General features: G+C 39.6%; 1 protein-coding gene across 1 annotated transcript; it reads right to left on the reverse strand.

The window, feature by feature from the left end:
• Positions 1–2115: 2115 nt before the first annotated feature.
• On the reverse strand, positions 2116–14144 carry LOC110522357 (nuclear receptor subfamily 2 group E member 1). The gene is made up of 9 exons (XM_021600698.2): positions 13441–14144; positions 10636–10781; positions 8610–8697; positions 8107–8342; positions 7562–7708; positions 7234–7330; positions 6911–7060; positions 6392–6500; positions 2116–3231 (listed from the first exon to the last, which is right to left on the reverse strand). The coding sequence occupies exons 1-9, from the start codon at positions 13496–13498 to the stop codon at positions 3069–3071; spliced, it is 1194 nt and encodes a 397-aa protein (XP_021456373.1). The 5' UTR covers positions 13499–14144; the 3' UTR covers positions 2116–3068.
• Positions 14145–17509: the final 3365 nt, after the last annotated feature.

Below are 17509 nucleotides of genomic sequence, written 5' to 3' on the forward strand. Positions count from 1 at the left end.
CTGATATACAGTTGCCCTGCCATGGCAACCTGCTGTACACCGAACTCCCTATGAACCCTGTTTTTCTCCACTTTAATTGGATTGAATGACATTGATCGCTACTAATGATGTTGTCAATGGTACTTTTTAAAAAATCATTATGAAAGCCAATATAACGATAAAGCCCTTCATTCATTGTACAGCACTTGAAACCCCTGAGCCAATGTCTTATTATTACAGCTTCTCCCAAGGTCTCATCTGGGACATTGTATTTGCCATGACTCAATATGCACTCTACTGCAGTCTAACTTTAAAACTCATGGCATTTGTTCTCATTGGGGTTTCAGGGAATTGTACCCTTCTTTCTGGTTCACATTCACGTGGTTTGGATTCCAAAACTCCCTTATACCTGAAGAAGCTGGATAGCATATTTAGTGAAAATAAAATGCATTTAGCAATCAGTGTGGCATAGGGATAACTCAATGAATATTTGGGACACCTATAATTCAATATCATTTATTCTTCTAATATATTTCAGGACAACTCTCACAAAATTATTACTCCCACTTTGTACAACAGAGAAAAAATATTTACAGCCAACAGCAAAATTAAAAAATCCAAGTGCTGAATATTTTTTTCCAGTGTTAGTGTCTAACTTCACAAAGTAATCATTTTTAATTCTTCCCCACACACTGACACACCAACACAAACAGGTGACATTTCACTCAGCCTTGAACGTAGAACCCTGCTCATTACAATTACTTGTTTTATTTCTAAATTTGAGAGCTTAAAACAGCTTTTGTCAAGTCCTCAGGGCCAGTTATATACACACAGTACCAGTCAAGTTTCAATACCTTATCCAAGAGTTTCTTTATATTCACTATTTTCTACATTGTATAATTATAGTGAAGACATGGAATCATGTCGTAACCAATTTTTTTTTAAATCAAAATATATTTTATATCCTTCAAAGTAGCCACCCTTTACCTTGGTGACAGCTTTGCACACTTGGCATTCTCTCAACCAGCTTCATGAGGAATGCTTTTCCAACGGTCTTGACGGAGTTCCCACATATGCTGAGCGCTTGTTGGCTGCTTTTCCTTCACTCTGCGGTCCAACTCATCCCAAACCATCTCAATTGGGTTGAGTATTTGTGGAGGCCAGGTCATCTGATGCAGCACTCCATCACTCTCCTTTTTGGTAAAATAGCCCTTATACAGCCTGGAGGTGTGTTGGGTCATTGTCCTGATGAAAAACTAATTATAGTCCCACTAAGTGCAAACCAGTTTGGGTGGTGTATTGCTGCAGAATGCTGTGGTAGCCATGCTGGTTAAGTGTGCCTTGCATTCTAAATAAATCACTGACAGTGTCACCAGCAAAGCACCATCACACCTCCTCCTCCACGGTGGGAACCACACATGCGGAGAACATGGTTGGAACCAAAAATCTCAAATTTGGACAGATTTCCACCAGTCTAAGGTCCATTGCTTGTGTTTCTTGGCTCAAGCAAGTATATTCTTATTATTGGTGTCCATTAGTAGTGGTTTCTTTGCAGCAATTCGACCATAAAGGCCTGATTCACGGTCTCTGAACAGTTGATGTTTTGATGTGTCTGTTACTTGAACTCTGCAAAGCATTTATTTGGGCTGCGATTTATGAGGCTGGTAACTCGAATGAACTTATCCTCTGCACCAGAGGTAACTCTGAGTCTTCCTTTCCTGTGGCAGTCCTCATGACAGCCAGTTTCATCATGGCACTTGATGTTTTTTGTGATTTTAAAATTTCTTGACATTTTCCAAATTGACTGACCATGTCTTAAAGTAATGATGGACTGTCATTTCTCTTTGCTTATTTGAGCTGTTCTTGCCATAATATGGACTTGGTCTTTTACCAAATAGGGCTATCTTCTATATACCATCCCTACCTTGTCACAACACAACTGATTGGCTCAAACTCATTAAGGAGACCAATTCCACAAATTAACTTTTAACAAGGCACACCTGTTAATTGAAACGCATTCCAGGGGACTACCTCATGAAGCTGGTTGAGCGAATGCCAAGAGTGTGCAAAACTGTCAAGGCAAAGGGTGGCTACTTTGAAGAATCTCAAATATAAAATATATTTTGATTTTAACACTTTTTTGGTTACTACATGATTTCATAGGTGTTATTCCATAGTTTTGATGTCTTCACTATTATTCTACAATGTAGAAACTAGTAAAAATTAAAGAAAAAACCTTGAATGAGTAGGTGTGTCCAAACTTTTGACTGGTACTGTATATAGTTTTCCCCTATCAGGGAGGATTAAATGCATATAAATATAATTAATAGAACAGACTAATCATATACTTGAATGGGGTCTCCCGTTCTATTAATTATATTTCTATACATTTAATCCTGTCCGATAGGCGAAATCCAGATAGATTTTTTTTTTAAATTAAAATGGGCCCTGATCGGATCTTTCCTCTCAATCCTCTGAGTGTATGGGATAATCACACGAGCTTGTAGAGAACAGTCGGTGTTGTCCCATCTTGAGGAGGTGGTGCCTCCTCTTCGGCAGTTGTGACGCTCCACGGCCTTTGGTTTCAGCACTGGGTCAAGTGCAACCCATATCACATTTGACCGTGGCTCGAGTTGCGAGTAATCTTTTTTGGTTTCTTCCATTCACTCAGATTGAACGATGCAATAAAAGATTGAAAGGGCATTTGTTGTGAAGCTCATTGGTCTTAGAGACACTCAAAAACATCTCTACATTTTTATAGGTTCATCAATTATGGACAGCTCATTCCACTGTTAAAGTCTTTACAATTAAAGATTATCCTTATTTTGTAAAAAACAGAGATTGCAGTATTTTGTGAAATTGTAACCTACTTAAATTGTCTAGGCATTTCTATTAGGGAAATTACATCCTCAAAACTTAAGCCTAACCCAAAGATGATTGTTCTACTTGGTAAAATCAAGCTTTTTTTACTGTCTTCAATATGCATGTAATTTACAAATTACTCCGTTCTTAAAGTTCAACTTGCCATGCGCCCATTAGAACATTTGTGTCTGAGCATTTGCAGACACTCAAAAGCAGGGGAAATAAACTCATATATCGCTTGATTTGTACATATCAGACAGGAGCCTTGTGATGGGCACATTCCCGATGGTCTTCTTGAAAAATACTTCCTCTATGGTGGACGGGCTGACTGACCGCAGAGCTGGTAGAAGCAGAAGCAGCTTCCCAAAGCGGCAGGGCTGAGTTGGATATCTGCAATAACAAAAACAAGAAAGATGCAATTATTTCCTTGTCTTTAAATTTCATTTGTGACTGTTTTCTAATTGCACAGTGACTCCCTGAAAATTTTTGCTTGTATGTAACTGTTTATATGAATTGACCAAGTACCCAGCAAACGGAACATCTTAAGGACATTAGGCAACGTTCCCATTAGGTCCCTTTTAGGGTTTCGGCAAGATGTTTTCGCACTGATGTTCTTTGAACATTATAGGAACATCAAAACATTACGTTAACCTCGGAACCATAAGATGACGTTCAGTACAGGTCCTGCTTTGGTCGCGCTATAACGTTATAATGAAGTATTTTGATGACCAGGAAGCGTTAGAAATAGGTTCCTATTTGGTTTTGACAGAACATCATCCTCTGGACATTCAATAACTACAAGGGAATGTTTCAGACAGGTCCTGGATTATTACAGACAAAACGTTACAATAAGGTCGCAGCATGATCGTTAAGGTACATTACAAAAAGGTCCCCAGGTTGCTCCAATGGGACATTATATCCAGGACATTCAGTAAACTCAAGGGGACATCCAGTACAGATCCTGGTCTGCTACCAACAGAAGGTTACAATAAATTATTTTAATGATCATTAGATAAACGCCCCCGTTTGGCTCTGACAGGAGGTCCTCATGACATTCAATGACCACACAGGGATGTTTCATACAGGTGTTAGTTTGCTTAGGCAAGACATTGTGTCATGGTCCCCAATAAGGGTCTTTCTAGTTCCTACCCCGTTAGTTGTGGGGATTGAGATGTAATCAAGTATGTTTTTAGGATGCTCTCATAGAGCTGGGCGATATGGACAAAAAGTTATATCACAATTACTTTCCATTAGTGCCAGATTTCTAGACTAAATGTTATTCAACTGAGATTGTATGATTCAAGAAATAAGTTAGCTAGTTCATCTAACATTTCCAAAGAATGCCACCTGTCAAATTGGGATTCAGAATGATCCGATTTCTTTAGGGCTCTAAAGTGATTAACATATTTTTTGTTCATATTGACCTAGGCTAGCCTATATGCTACAAAATGAACCACCTGAGGAAGTGGGAACTGAAATCACATTAACTAGCTAACTCTAAATATTATATTTTTGCTCAACAGATATCTCTTTTGTGCATATTGGCCTAAGCTATAGGCCTATGCTACACTACCTGAGGAAGTGGGAACTCAAAACATATTAGCTAGATTGCTAACTGTAAATGTGATTTTGATGCAAGTTAGCGTTGATTGTTGATGAATCTATCAGTAAATGTAATGTCCTACAAAAACGTTGCGTCTATAGGCCTAGGCTACTTGATGTGTTCATTGTGAATGGGGGCTCCGCGGGTGCATCATCCCTAAACATTATTAACCTACATACTCAGTTGTAAAGTGGTGCCATTTGCTCAAGATTGAGAATTGATCAAATAAATATTATACTGACACAAAGCTGAATTTATGCCTTCTGGGAATGTTACAAATTTCAAACGTTGTGAGCGGAGTTGGAAAGATAGATGTCAGAAGAATTGCAGTGCAAATGTTATTTTCATTTGTCTGTCTGTATATTTCAAGACCTGACATATGAAGGTGCAATGAGATACTCGATGGGTTGGACAATACTCTTCTCATTAAGTATCTTTTAAAAAGTAAATCAATCCTTCGTTGTTCAGGTAATGGAAAGTTCAAATGCTTTATTATCTAAAGATTTTAAGAGCATGGCGATGGAGAGAAACAAAATAATGCAGTTTGAGGCCATGTGGCAGAAAGTGATAAGGGCATGGAGATAGGGGTGGGGCTAGTGGGTCTGGGCAGGTGTGATGTAGTGATGCTTGTCACAATTAGCACTGAGCGATTAGTGCTTTTTGAGGTCGGTTCGGGTTTAAAAAAGTAACGATTCTGGTTTCGATTATTTTTTCAACATTAAATGCACTATGCATTATGTGGGTTGAATGCTGTATCAACACAGAATAAAACAATGAATAAAAGTCCCATGACGGTAGTGACTGTCCATTACTGCTTATCATCAGTTATTCACATTACTTTACTCAAATAAAATATTTAAGTTGTTGTGTATATTACATTTGTTATATTTGATGACTTTATTCTTTCAAATCAAATCAAATCAAAATCAATTCAAAGATTTGATTTGATTTGATTTATTCTTTCAATCCAACTCCTTTCGTCTCTATAGAGCTACTGTCTATGCTGTCACTATTTTAGTAGTTCTTCAAATTAAATAAAGCATACTTTTATGACTACTGAATACCAACTATCAATCATTTAGATCATGTATTTTCAGGTGGAGATAGCTAGTAAAGAAACTGTTCTCTATGTATCCCCTCTTACGCACATTCTGTGTCTTACTTGTAGCAGGCGTAAAAGAAACACATAAGGGACAAGTTAAACCGCTCAATGGATTATGGTCATTGTAGTTAATTATAACGTTTTCTGTGCTAAACTATGTAGAGCATTGGCGTGTTGGAAACTACAACTCCCTACTACATCGCATAGTTCGGGGATTTGATCTGATTTATCTCCTGAGAAACTGTAGAGAAATGTGCGCATTGAGCTCACAGAAATGGACGAAATGGTATTCAAATAATTTAACCAATGTCTGTCAATTAGTTGTTTAAAAAACAAAAAATAACTTGCATTTAACAAAAAAATGACTGACATTGGGGCGGTAGGTAGCCTAGTGATTAGAGCGTTTGACTAGGAACCAAAAGGTTGCAAGTTCGAATCCCTGAGCTGACAAGGTAAAAATCTGTCTTTCTGCCACTGAATAAGGAAGTTCCTTGGCTGTCATCAAAAATAAGAATGTATTCTTAACTGACTTGCCTACTTAAAAAAAGAAACATTTTGGTTAATGCACCTCTCTTAATGCACTAGACAAAACCTCCACAGGACCATGGCATTAGGCGACCATTTCGTAACGTTCTGGGGATGTTCTAACAACTAATTTTTGTTTGCAGGGTAGCCTATCTTGCTGTGCATAATAGCCTACTGTACAGAAATATGCCCATATTGGCTGGCCACTTGTGTGCCAAGTATTTTGGTATAGTGAACAAATAGCTTAAATAAACAAGTGTCTGCATATCTGTTAAGAAATAAATAATTTATAAACTGTTAGTTTGTATCAAATGTCTCACCTGGTGTGTATGTAACTGTTTAGGGTGAGCTGTGCCTCATCCTGTAGTGCAGCGATGGCACTGGCGTTGCGAAAACTCCTCAACTCTGACCCGCCATGCGTTGGCACAGCTTGAAGGGAAAAGGCACAGACAATATGGTTACTGACTGCCATTATATTCACATGTACCTGACAAATGCATGGTCAAAGTACTTCAGACATCTGCATTGAAATGTTTCAAAAAAACATATCTATTTTGTTTTTGCCATTAACATCCTTGGCTATTATTATTATTTCTTCTAAACTATTGGTGACCTTGCAGGGACAATTCCATTTCAATTCAGAAAGTAAATAAAATTCCAATTCCACATTTTTCTTATTAAAAAGCATGGAATATAGTTGGAATTGGGAATTGGAATTTCAATTAATTGCTGAATTGACTGCAATTCAAATTAAATTAACCCCAACCCTGCCTTCTTGTGATTTTAGTGAGGATAATTTATTTTAATATAATTTTTTATGACGGCCCTCTTCAACTCACCAGCTTTGAACGTGACGATGCACTTCAAACAGGCGAACTCGGTTGCATCCAGACGCAGCTGTCTGAAGCGAGTTACGACCTCCTGCAGGGCTTGTATTTCTGAGATTATGTTATTCAACCGCTGGGACTCTGTGTTGTCTGTGTTCATACCTTTAAATAAATGGAATAGAGAATCTGTCTCTATTTTCGCTTTCCTTCCAACGCCACATTTAAATCCCATGGAATCGAAACGAAAATAATCTAAACGTAACATGATAGTAAGTAGCCTAAATGTAATCGGTTAAGTAGAGTTAACCTGTTGATTGGTCATATGGGTTACATACCGGAAACAGCGAGCAGGGTGTTGGAGTCCACCGGAATGGCCCACTGCGCTATGCCCAGAACAAACAGTTCCCTCCAGGCGTCCTCCAACAGGATCAACTGTAAAACAGATTACAAACCTCAGTCAGCGCCACACAATGAGCATGCCTAATATACTTCCAAGAAAATATTGATAGAGAATTAAGGTTTGAACACATTAGTTATATTATTTGATTACTGTACTTAGGCCTATGCAATTGCAACTTTTATTTTTGGAAAGGGATAGCCTAATAATGTAACTTATTGGCTAATATCTATCCTATAATATCCATACTGAATATAGTGGCTTACCTGGTCAGGTAAGGGGAGCGTGGAGAAGGCGGGAACGCTCTTGGCCCACTTGATGCTCATGAAGAGCAGGCGCGCAGCTGACTCACACACGGACTCCGTAGCGACCTCGTAGAGGTACATGGGCGTGCCGCTGACCTCGTGAGGGTACTGCAATGCAAGAGGTCAATATAAACAAATAGGGCCTCGGGGTGCCATTTGAATAAAATAATGTGCTATAGGACTAATAAATAGCGTGATCAAATACATCGGTGCCACATTTGTGACTAATATGTGTGTATCTCATAAAACAAAGCACCAACACTAGATTAAACTGTGGGTCTAATTATAAGCTCATGTTGCCTGCGTTGGATGGAGGTGAAAATATGAATTACATATTGTGTGACTCGAAGCTGCTGAATCGGGACCGGAATGTCAACTTCTAAACCTCTTAAAAGTTGAGAAAGAAGCACGTTGTGTTTTTCCAAAGTGCTTGTTTGTACTCATTGACTCATTGGGCACATAGCGCAGCTCGGTGAGTGAAGGGTGAGCCGAGGACAGGGGCTTACCTTCGGGGTGGGCTGGGCCAGTCCAACGATGGCCTGCCTCTCCGGCGTGCTGGCTACGGTGCTCATTTCCAAGTTATGTGGCTCCAATTGCGTGACCGTAGTGAAAAACGGCGGCCCCGGTAGGCTCGAGCCCGGGAAGTGGGTCGATGAACCGTTCACCTCTTTGTGCCCCCGGAAATATAGGGCGACCTGCTTGCGTATGGTGGAAGTCCTGGGACCCCTCTCGTGCTGAACGGCTGTCAAATTGGAGAGCAGGGACAATACTCTTTAGTAAACTAGACCTACTCGTCTGTGAATGCCTTATTTATCAAAGTTCTTATTTTGTTCAAAGCTCGGTGAGGTAAAAGGCTTTGCCTCTTATGAGAATGTTATGAATACGTCCTCTGTTTACCCCGCTCTCAGCTGATTACGTTAAATACACTTTTCCATCCGATTTGACCGCCTCAAACCGAAATGTCACTGCCGGCGTGTAGCCAAAATAATAATTAAATTAAGCCTATTACCGTCTTTATTCATGTTCACGTCAAGGCACTTTTTCAAACGGCACGCTCGGCATTGGTTTCTGTGCGTTTTGTCCACGGGGCATCCTCCCTATAATGGAAACGAGAGAGTGAGAGAGAGAGTGAGAGAGAGAGAGAGAGAGGTTACATGTAATTGCTCTGGGCCTCGTTTCCCTGTTGGGATGTAGATTAACCATTACGATGATCGTAGCCTACCAGTTGTATCGTTGTTTACGAGGCAACTTTTCAAGCAAGTAGAGAGAACTTTCGCTAATTGCGTCGTTCAACCATGTGTCGAAACTGATAGGATATAAAGAAAAGCAACGCTGCTCTCGGATCAGCCTTCTCTACTCAAATCTTACTTAAACATTAGAATTATTCCACAATACCGACGACGGATCGGCTCCTAGACTAGAGAAATATTACCATCTATGTCTGCAAATATTGAAGCGGCTTATTATGCTTACCCAATAATAATGCATCTTGTCACACATCATGAAACAAAAATTACAGACAGTAGCCTAGTCGCAAAAAAAAACGGAGTATGATTTACATTTTATTTAAATATATAGGCCCATGTTGCCTATTTATCTTTTAATGCCGTGATCTCTGATTTAATTTGAAGCATCGTTTTATCTTTCACTTGTTTGCAAAAATTGAAAGTACTTTGGCAACTTTGTATTTATAGTCAACTTTGTTCTGAATTTATCGGCGGTCACAGTCAGACAGACTTGATTCTATGTTTAGCGGAGATCCTCTGTAGATAAAGTGATGCGGAAGGGCAAAAAACATCTAATGCTGCTCTATGAGTGGTCTGGATCACTCGTAGATTTGGGAATGTTTTTAAGAGCAACGTTACAGATCGGCTGTTGAAGATACATAGTGAGATTTTTTTTTAAACTTTATTTAACTAGGCAAGTCAGTTAAGAACAAATTCCTATTTTTAATAATGGGCCTCGGAACAGTGGGTTAACTGCCTTGTTCAGGGGCAGAACTACAGATTTTTACCTTGTCAGGTCGGGGATTCGACCTTGCAACTTTACGGTTTCGAGTCCAGCGCTTTAACAACTAGGATACCTGCCCCCCAACGATGTTCTTAACACTATGAAGGCTCTGGCACAGTGAGTGAATGACACGCTGTGTTTGGGGGAGAAGCGAATGGCTGTTAAAGGCCCAGTGCAGTCAAAAACGTGATTTCATGCGTTTTATATATATTTCCACGGCATGCGGTTGGATGCGGTTGGATTCCACGGCATGCGGTTGGACTGTGAAATTGTGAAAACTATGATAATGCCCTTTTACTCTAAGAGCTTGAAAATCGTATTGTTTTGGTGGGATGGAGTTTTGGCCTGCCTGGTGATATCACCAGCCAGTAAATTAGTTAATAGACAACGAGAGTTCCAAATAGCTAGTTTCCCCTCCCCACCCAGACCACTCCCAGACAGTCCTCGCAAATTCTTGCTTGATGATTTGCTATTTCCTCACAAGCTGTTTTTGTTTCGCAGTAAGGTACTTCATTGTTACCCAGAAATGATTTGATTTTGAGATAAAAACGGCTGCATTGGACCTTTAAACAGTTATTTTCCTGGGACGCCATTCTACAGGTGAAGGATGTGTTATTATCACAGCTATTGACTCGATCCCCCGCGGCTCAGCAGCAGTCTCATCTCCGAGGATAAGTAGGGCTATTCCGCCCACTGTTGGCTAAATCCTCGGGTTAGTGTCATTACATTAGATTGGATTACACCTGATACATTAAAGCAGGACTGTGTTTAGCGCCAGTCAATGGCCTTGGGTGGCGATGCAATTAGGCCCTGTCGTGCCCTGGGTGGCTGGCCGCTCACAGAGACAGGTCTTAGGAGAGATTTAACCCTGGAGACTCAAGACTGGCCGATAAAGACGCAGCATGACCGTGCGTAAAATGCCCAATGTGTGCGTCATGTTTGGATACATTTAGGATAAAGTCCCCACCTGCACTTGAAATAGGTTTAACATTAAATTGGAAAAACACTGTAGTTAGGCCTATTACCTGAGAACCTGATTTACAGACGTATGTCCTGTTTCTGCGGATGCTCCTCTTGAAGAAGCCAGAGCAGCCGTCACACGCGTACACGCCATAGTGTTTCCCAGAGCTCCGGTCCCCACACACTTTACACGGGATATCCAAGATACGACCTGGAAAGAATAAATACAAATTAATTAATTTATATTTGTTTATTTTGAAAGCTAATGTACGTTGTTCCTTAAGATCAAGATTCAGAAAGGTGTTTTGCACTTGGAAAGAGCACCCATCTGAATAAATTCTGCATCCAAACTCATGCCCTGTACCCCTCCTCCTCATCACCCCTCCCTCCCTTTTAACGAAGGAGGACAAAACAAAACACACAGTAACGTGACAACAGACAGTGTACAGTGTCTTCATATACCGCCCCGCCATGGGAATGCACCCGCAAGTTTCTTGTGAGTTCGGTTGTGGGAAGCGTCATATCTGAGGTCTCTAAAGACAATTCCAGGGGGCATACAATGGAGACATTAGGGAAAGTGTTAACTTAATGATTTTCCCCATTGAACCTCGTCTGACTGCCCCGATCTCTACAAGCTGCCAACTCCCCCTCATAATGGGACTCGACAGCTGCTTTATCCCGCAGGTCTGTAGGCCTGCGGATTAGGGAGTGACACGGCACAGAGAATAATGCGCACCAACTCGTTTCACCAACTCAAATGAAGTGTATGTAAATCGACCCCGGAGTAAATGAAAAAACGTGATTTCTGTAAAGATTTTTTATTCAAATCTATTTAAAAGAAGTATATTTGTATGTATATGAGGGAGTCTTTTTTATATAGGGAATAGAAGGCTATGTAATTACACTGACGTTTTGCCACCTGCTCATTGATTCACCATGCAGTGACCCGTCAAAAAGGGTAGCATGGGAATTCGGATACGACCCCATAACGACAGAGCATCAAAAACAATCGACTTCGGTGAGGAGTTGGGACTTCAGCACACCAATTATGCAAAGAGTACCAAAGAAGTCGTTGGCAATTACATTTCTATATCACGTGGTTTTATAAAGGATTGAAAATCCAGGATGCATTTCAAAGATTTTGAGAAAATATTTGGTGCCATGGCCAGGCTTACAACAAAAACGAATAAATTGGCCTAAGTTAATCAAAACTATTCGTTTAAAATAAATAACTGTATAAACCGTCGAAACGATCAATAAACGTTGGGCGATAGCCTAACTGCGCCTCTGAAAAGTTTATATGCCAAGAAGTATAGGCATCACACAAGGAATGAATCCAGTATCGCAATGTCCTCGTTAGACAATTATAATTACGGACTAATAACGGGCACATTTCCCATAAAGCTGGTGAAGGAAAATTTTATGAAATAAAAATGACGTTTGATTTTGGTGTGTGGGGGAACACGTCAGTAACTTCTCTCAATAGGGGTTCCAGTCGTCGCCATTGTGTGCCTTAATTGCTTAAAGATATATGGCATATTCCATTACCGTAATTACCATCAACCCCAAAACCTGCTGAAAGAAGTTAGACTGAGTTTTACTAACTGAGAGAAATGTTTTTGTGACCACCCACAATGTGTGCAATGAACTTGGAGGAAAGAATGCAATATTGGGCTACAACAATTGTGAATTATTCTCATTTAAAAGCTGCATGAATGTGAATACTTGTAGATTGCTTTCTGAGATTTGCCAAGGCCTATGAGACTAGGCCAAAATAGCAACCAACAAGGCATTGGTGAAACAAATAATAACCTATATGCGTTATAGGCATATTTCGTTTGGACGTAATGCAGTTTAACAACACTTAACACAATAACAAACCAAAAATACATGCATTAAGCTACAGTATATAGAATATAGGCTAATTGTTGTTGCCTCATTATTCCAGTTATTTGCACACACATGTAAACATTCCTTATAATTTCCCGAAATCCAGAACTTTAATGTTTTCTTTAATTTATGATGTACAAAGTCCCATAAAGTCCTGCAAATTTTTCAACCATAGAACATAATTCATTATAACAAAATGCAAGGGCAATTATTTGTGTATGCCATTTAAAAATCAGTATGGTAAAAAATATTTGTCATGTCAAACAAACACACACACACACACACACACACACACACACACATATTGGCAAATAGACATAATCAACACAATTGTTTATCAAGAAATGAGCATTTGGGCTATCATGCCAATAATAGCCCATTGGCTCGTTGGCCTACCTCCATATAGTTGGTGTCTCTTTCACGTACATTTTTTTCATCGTTTTGATAGTTTGGGTGTTTCGCACAAAATTTCAGGAACATTTAGTCCTACATGTTTTACCTTTACTAATCTTTTTAGAAATAAACATCGCAAAACAAGCAGAAATATGCCGTGTTGTTTTTATGAGAGAATAATGCCGTACTTATCAACAACAAATAACTGGAATTAAACTGGAAACGAAGAAGCATAGGCCTACAGCGCTCAATTTAGTTTGATTAATGGATAGGCTAGGCCCTGTACCATTCCTATGAAATACATTGTAACATTAAAATAACATTTTTTTTAAGTAGGCCTGAGAACATGCACAATTATTGTACAAAACCGACGTCATAGTTTAAGTTATAAAATGGGTTACCAGATGTATCGTACCGCAACTCCAAGGTAAACGTAAATTGTCGATGACTTCATTTCGCAATGTTTCAACGCCTTTCACATAATATCCTATTACTTTTCGATTCATACATGTTTGCATTATAACAATGATAAATACCTTACTAACCAATTATAGTTTAAGAAGAAAGATAAACTTTAGTATGCTTACTTGATTTAACATTCAGAATATCCAAACACCCACTTGTTGAACCGGCGGGTTTGCTCATCGTGGACACTGTCGTTTATTTTCTATTTTCAGAATCAAAATCCTCTGTCTGTGCAAAAGCATCAGCTGAACGATATCAAAACATTAAATCTACAGTTTTCTCTGAAACCAATAGATTTATGTAAAGTCCTGACTCCTGAGTCGGCCAACTGTATATTTTCCAAGGATTATAAAATTCCAGCTATCAAGATGGATTTTGGAGTATCTGCAAGTATTGGACGTTGAGTTTCACAAAGTCCTGGCTGTGTGGACAGCAGCGCGACAGCCGGATAGAGAGCCGTCTACACCATGCGAGAGGCAACGACTCCTCGGGTGCGCAGAGCGCAACAAGGCGCACAAAGTTGGGTAGAAAACTGCCGTAGCGGCGCACCAAAACAGACGGACTGTCTACCAAGCGAGTCCAGAAGCCACGGAACACAAATAGTCTAAACCAACAAAAAACAATGCTCTTCTTAACTGATAAACAACGACTGGTAAAATAATGCTTGTTCAAACCCGAAGCAGAGGTGACTTTCTGCTGTGAGTCGTTAGATGAAAGCTTAGTAATATTTATGAGAAGTGTCAGAGAAGGCGGAGGGTGGAGAACTCCACTTCCTTCACCCACTTAGCTTGTCCCTGCTTTCTACTCCCAACTCTTGTGTGCCAGGATGACGTCACCCGACTCAGGCGGCTCACTCTGAGGCAAGTGAAGTAAGAGTTCCGAAGGCTCGCGCAGAGGTTGTAACTGGGAGTGGAAAGAAAACACCGCGCTGTAGATTTATGTGAATTAATAAGAAGTGTTGTGCATGGCTATTGAACGATTCTCTCTACATCTCTTTACATTCTATCTGATTTCTGCGTCTCTGGTGTTTTAATAGACATGTATCAATAGGTGCAACTTTCCCTTTATAGGCTACTTAACATATTTATAAATTGTTTGATAGGTTTGGTTAAATTGAGCTGCTTTTGTCAACTCCACATAGCCTTATCCACGTGTTCTTTGGGTAGAGTTTGAGCACAATTGAATGTGCACCTGTTGAGTTTATGAATGTGCACGTGTGTTGTTACTAGTATTGCCTAAAACGAATGTCGATCGATTATCATTGAGAGAGAGTCAACGGTAGACGGTTTGGGCATCCCCCTCATCTATCAGGGCTGTGTGACAGACAGAGACAGCGGTTCCCATCGCCCTTTAGTAGTTGGGAACGAAGCAGGGGTTCTGGGTCGGGGATGCACACGCTAATGTAGACTAGAACAGTGTGGTGGTCTCCTCCCTTGGCCCCCCTGTGCCCGCTCGCCGGGGCGGAAAGATGCAGCCTCTCCTCTCTGTCTGAGGAGCAGGGTGTGCCGGGGCGAAGGGACGATCGCACCCGTAGACCGCATCATTGACAGTGACACCCTGACCTTGACAGCTTGCTGCGCTTTCGCCCAGTAACTCCAGAAATTCATAATTCTGTTTTTTAATTATGAACATTCCCACGGTACCCTAGAGGACACATGGACGTTGAAAGTGTCGATTTAAACGGACAAGGGCGGGGTACAATGTCGTAGTTAATTGCAATTAGTCGTTGTCAAGTCTTTCACCCGTCAAAACCTGCCTTCAGCATGGCTCGCTTGTTTAGTCAGTTTTGAGCATGCTCGAGCTGGTCCAAGTATCAACTTCTCTAAGTTCATTATATATAAATATAATGAATATGTTAAAGAGCAAACTATGCAGGTGGATATCATCAGGCCTATCAAAACTAAAACTTTGACTATTTAGTAAACGTGTCTTAAAATGGAAATAATTGCTTCACAATATTGATATTCCACATTTAGTATAATGAGCTTTATTGCACACACTTCTTTCTATGTTTGCTACTTTTGGTGGGGCTTGATTTTGAAATGCATATGTGAGGGTGTGAGTGGGGGGGCTGGGGGGGGGGGGGGCAGTTGAATGTGCGAGATAATCTCCTTAACTCTTTCTAATCCTCGTCAATCACTGATAGCCTTTACACAAATATAACCAACATCATGGTTGCCTGGGTTGCTTGCTTTCACTTTTTGTATTAGTGACTCCCTTCTTCTCCAGCAGTCAATGAAAAATCGTTAACAAAGGACCAGTGGATTGTGTATCTGTTTTTTGGCTTGACAGCATCAGTATGCAACTACTTAATAGTCTTTAAATATTCGAGAGGCATAGGCCTAAGTGTCACACCACTTATTTATTGGAATAACCCTATAGGCTATAGAAAGCCGATATTACCACCATGACATTTTCCACCGTTATTAGCAATGAAAACCATATGAAGGCTATCAACTAGGCTGCATTCTTTTATATCGAATCAATCGAAAGGTAGCACTAACAAGATGTGCGTAAACCCATGGAGAGAAGTCAGCAAGCGCCATAGAGAACAAATATGTGGGTCTGAGCAAGTGTGATGTCATTAATGTTTGTAGAAATGAATGCACATACATGTTAAGTTGTCTACTGTCTTTGTCTATGTATGTTTTTGTATTGTAAGAAAAATCAAATACAATCTTACAAAAAAAAGACAGCGAACATAATAGATCCAAGTCCACCAAAGACCTAGTGCTGCAACCTGGTCTCAGAGCATTTCGTATTATTCTGTATGTAAATCCAAGACACTACATATAGTATGATATATTACATTTCATACGCTAGACAGGGCATAAACTGTCTAGTGGCAAAAAAGAAGGGTTAAATATAGGTTAAAAAAAACAAATATTTCTTATAGCCCTCAGATAGAGGAGAGACACTTCAGAATAAACCTACTTTTGATATTGTTTTGAGACCATCTGTTGTTCCATGCAGTGAATCTGTTATTCAATGCATTTGTATGGGCTAATAGCAGTATGGCCTCAAATATTTTTTTACTCTTGAACTTATTTAAGCAATTCCACTTTGACATTATGGGTTATTGCATGTAGGCCAGCGACAAACAATCGCAATTGAAACCATTTTAAATTCAGATTGTAACACAAAATGTAATTCTGCCTGTAACACTAGTCAAGGGGCGTGAATATTTTATGAAGGCACTGTATCTCAACCAATCTAAATAGGCATACACTGTAACAGAAAAATGAAATTTATAAGGTAATTTTAGGTATTATCAACAGTAAAAAACTTTTTACTGCAGTACACTGTAAATTATGGTGCATTGTGGGAAAATGTCTGTATCTCAAAAGGTAAAATTCAATGGGGGGTTGACGCTGAGGGGTTATCTGAGCCTCCACCCCACAAAATACAATACCATACCGTATCTTTGGAGCACCAAAAACCTTTTGACCACTAGTGGGTGCATGGCGTTGTTGTTTCTGGCTCATTGACATATTTTAAAGCATGCCTTGTAAGAGGCTATATTTGTTGCTATACCAATTTAACTAGTATATGGTTATAAGGTCCCATCAATTCATAAAGTATAGGGGACAGATTGGAGAGGCAGCAAATCTTCAACCTTAAATGGTTGCACATTTTTCCCTGTCCTTATGGTTTGTTTTGCCCTGTAGTTTCTGCCAGTTTTGAAGCCTTTGTTTAGGCCTCTAGAAGCGCAAGTGATATAAAAAAATCTAATATTCATTATTAATATGCTGCCAACCTGCTTGCACCAATTCCTTGTAATTACAGTAAAATACTGTTAAATTCAAACCCCTCCCCTCAATTCATCCAGTCATTAATTCATTCAGATTACGGTAGCATAGATTTTTTACAGTATAATACAGTACATTTTACGGAATTGTACTATGTGTCATTACACACTACTTGCTTTGATACCGTATTTATATTACAGTAGGTGTGTACTGTAATATTACTTATTATTTGTTCTTGCCACGCGCTGCCTGTAAATTACTGTCAAATTCATGGTAACCCCTTTACAGTGTTTAAATTATTAAATCAATTATGAACAGGAAACATTCGTCTGTGAAAAAGGTATGGGCCTTTGAAACAGTTGAAGCTCTTATTTGCTAGTTTTAAAATATGCATGTCTCAAATTGTACAATCAACATTACAAATCAGAGTCAATAACAGATT

The sequence above is a fragment of the Oncorhynchus mykiss genome, chromosome 4, assembly GCF_013265735.2.
Source record: "Oncorhynchus mykiss isolate Arlee chromosome 4, USDA_OmykA_1.1, whole genome shotgun sequence".
In the NCBI taxonomy this organism is placed as follows: Eukaryota; Metazoa; Chordata; class Actinopteri; order Salmoniformes; family Salmonidae; genus Oncorhynchus; species Oncorhynchus mykiss.

Bases quoted from the DNA above. Each gene is read 5' to 3' on its own strand.
- LOC110522357 (XM_021600698.2), bottom strand. From the start codon at position 13,498: ATGAGCAAACCCGCCGGTTCAACAAGTGGGTGTTTGGATATTCTGAAT. The intron at 10,782-13,440 runs GTAAGCATACTA...TATTCTTTCCAG, and splicing joins TATTCTGAATGTTAAATCAA to GTCGTATCTTGGATATCCCG. The intron at 7,709-8,106 runs GTAAGCCCCTGT...CTTGCATTGCAG, and splicing joins TGGCCCAGCCCACCCCGAAG to TACCCTCACGAGGTCAGCGG.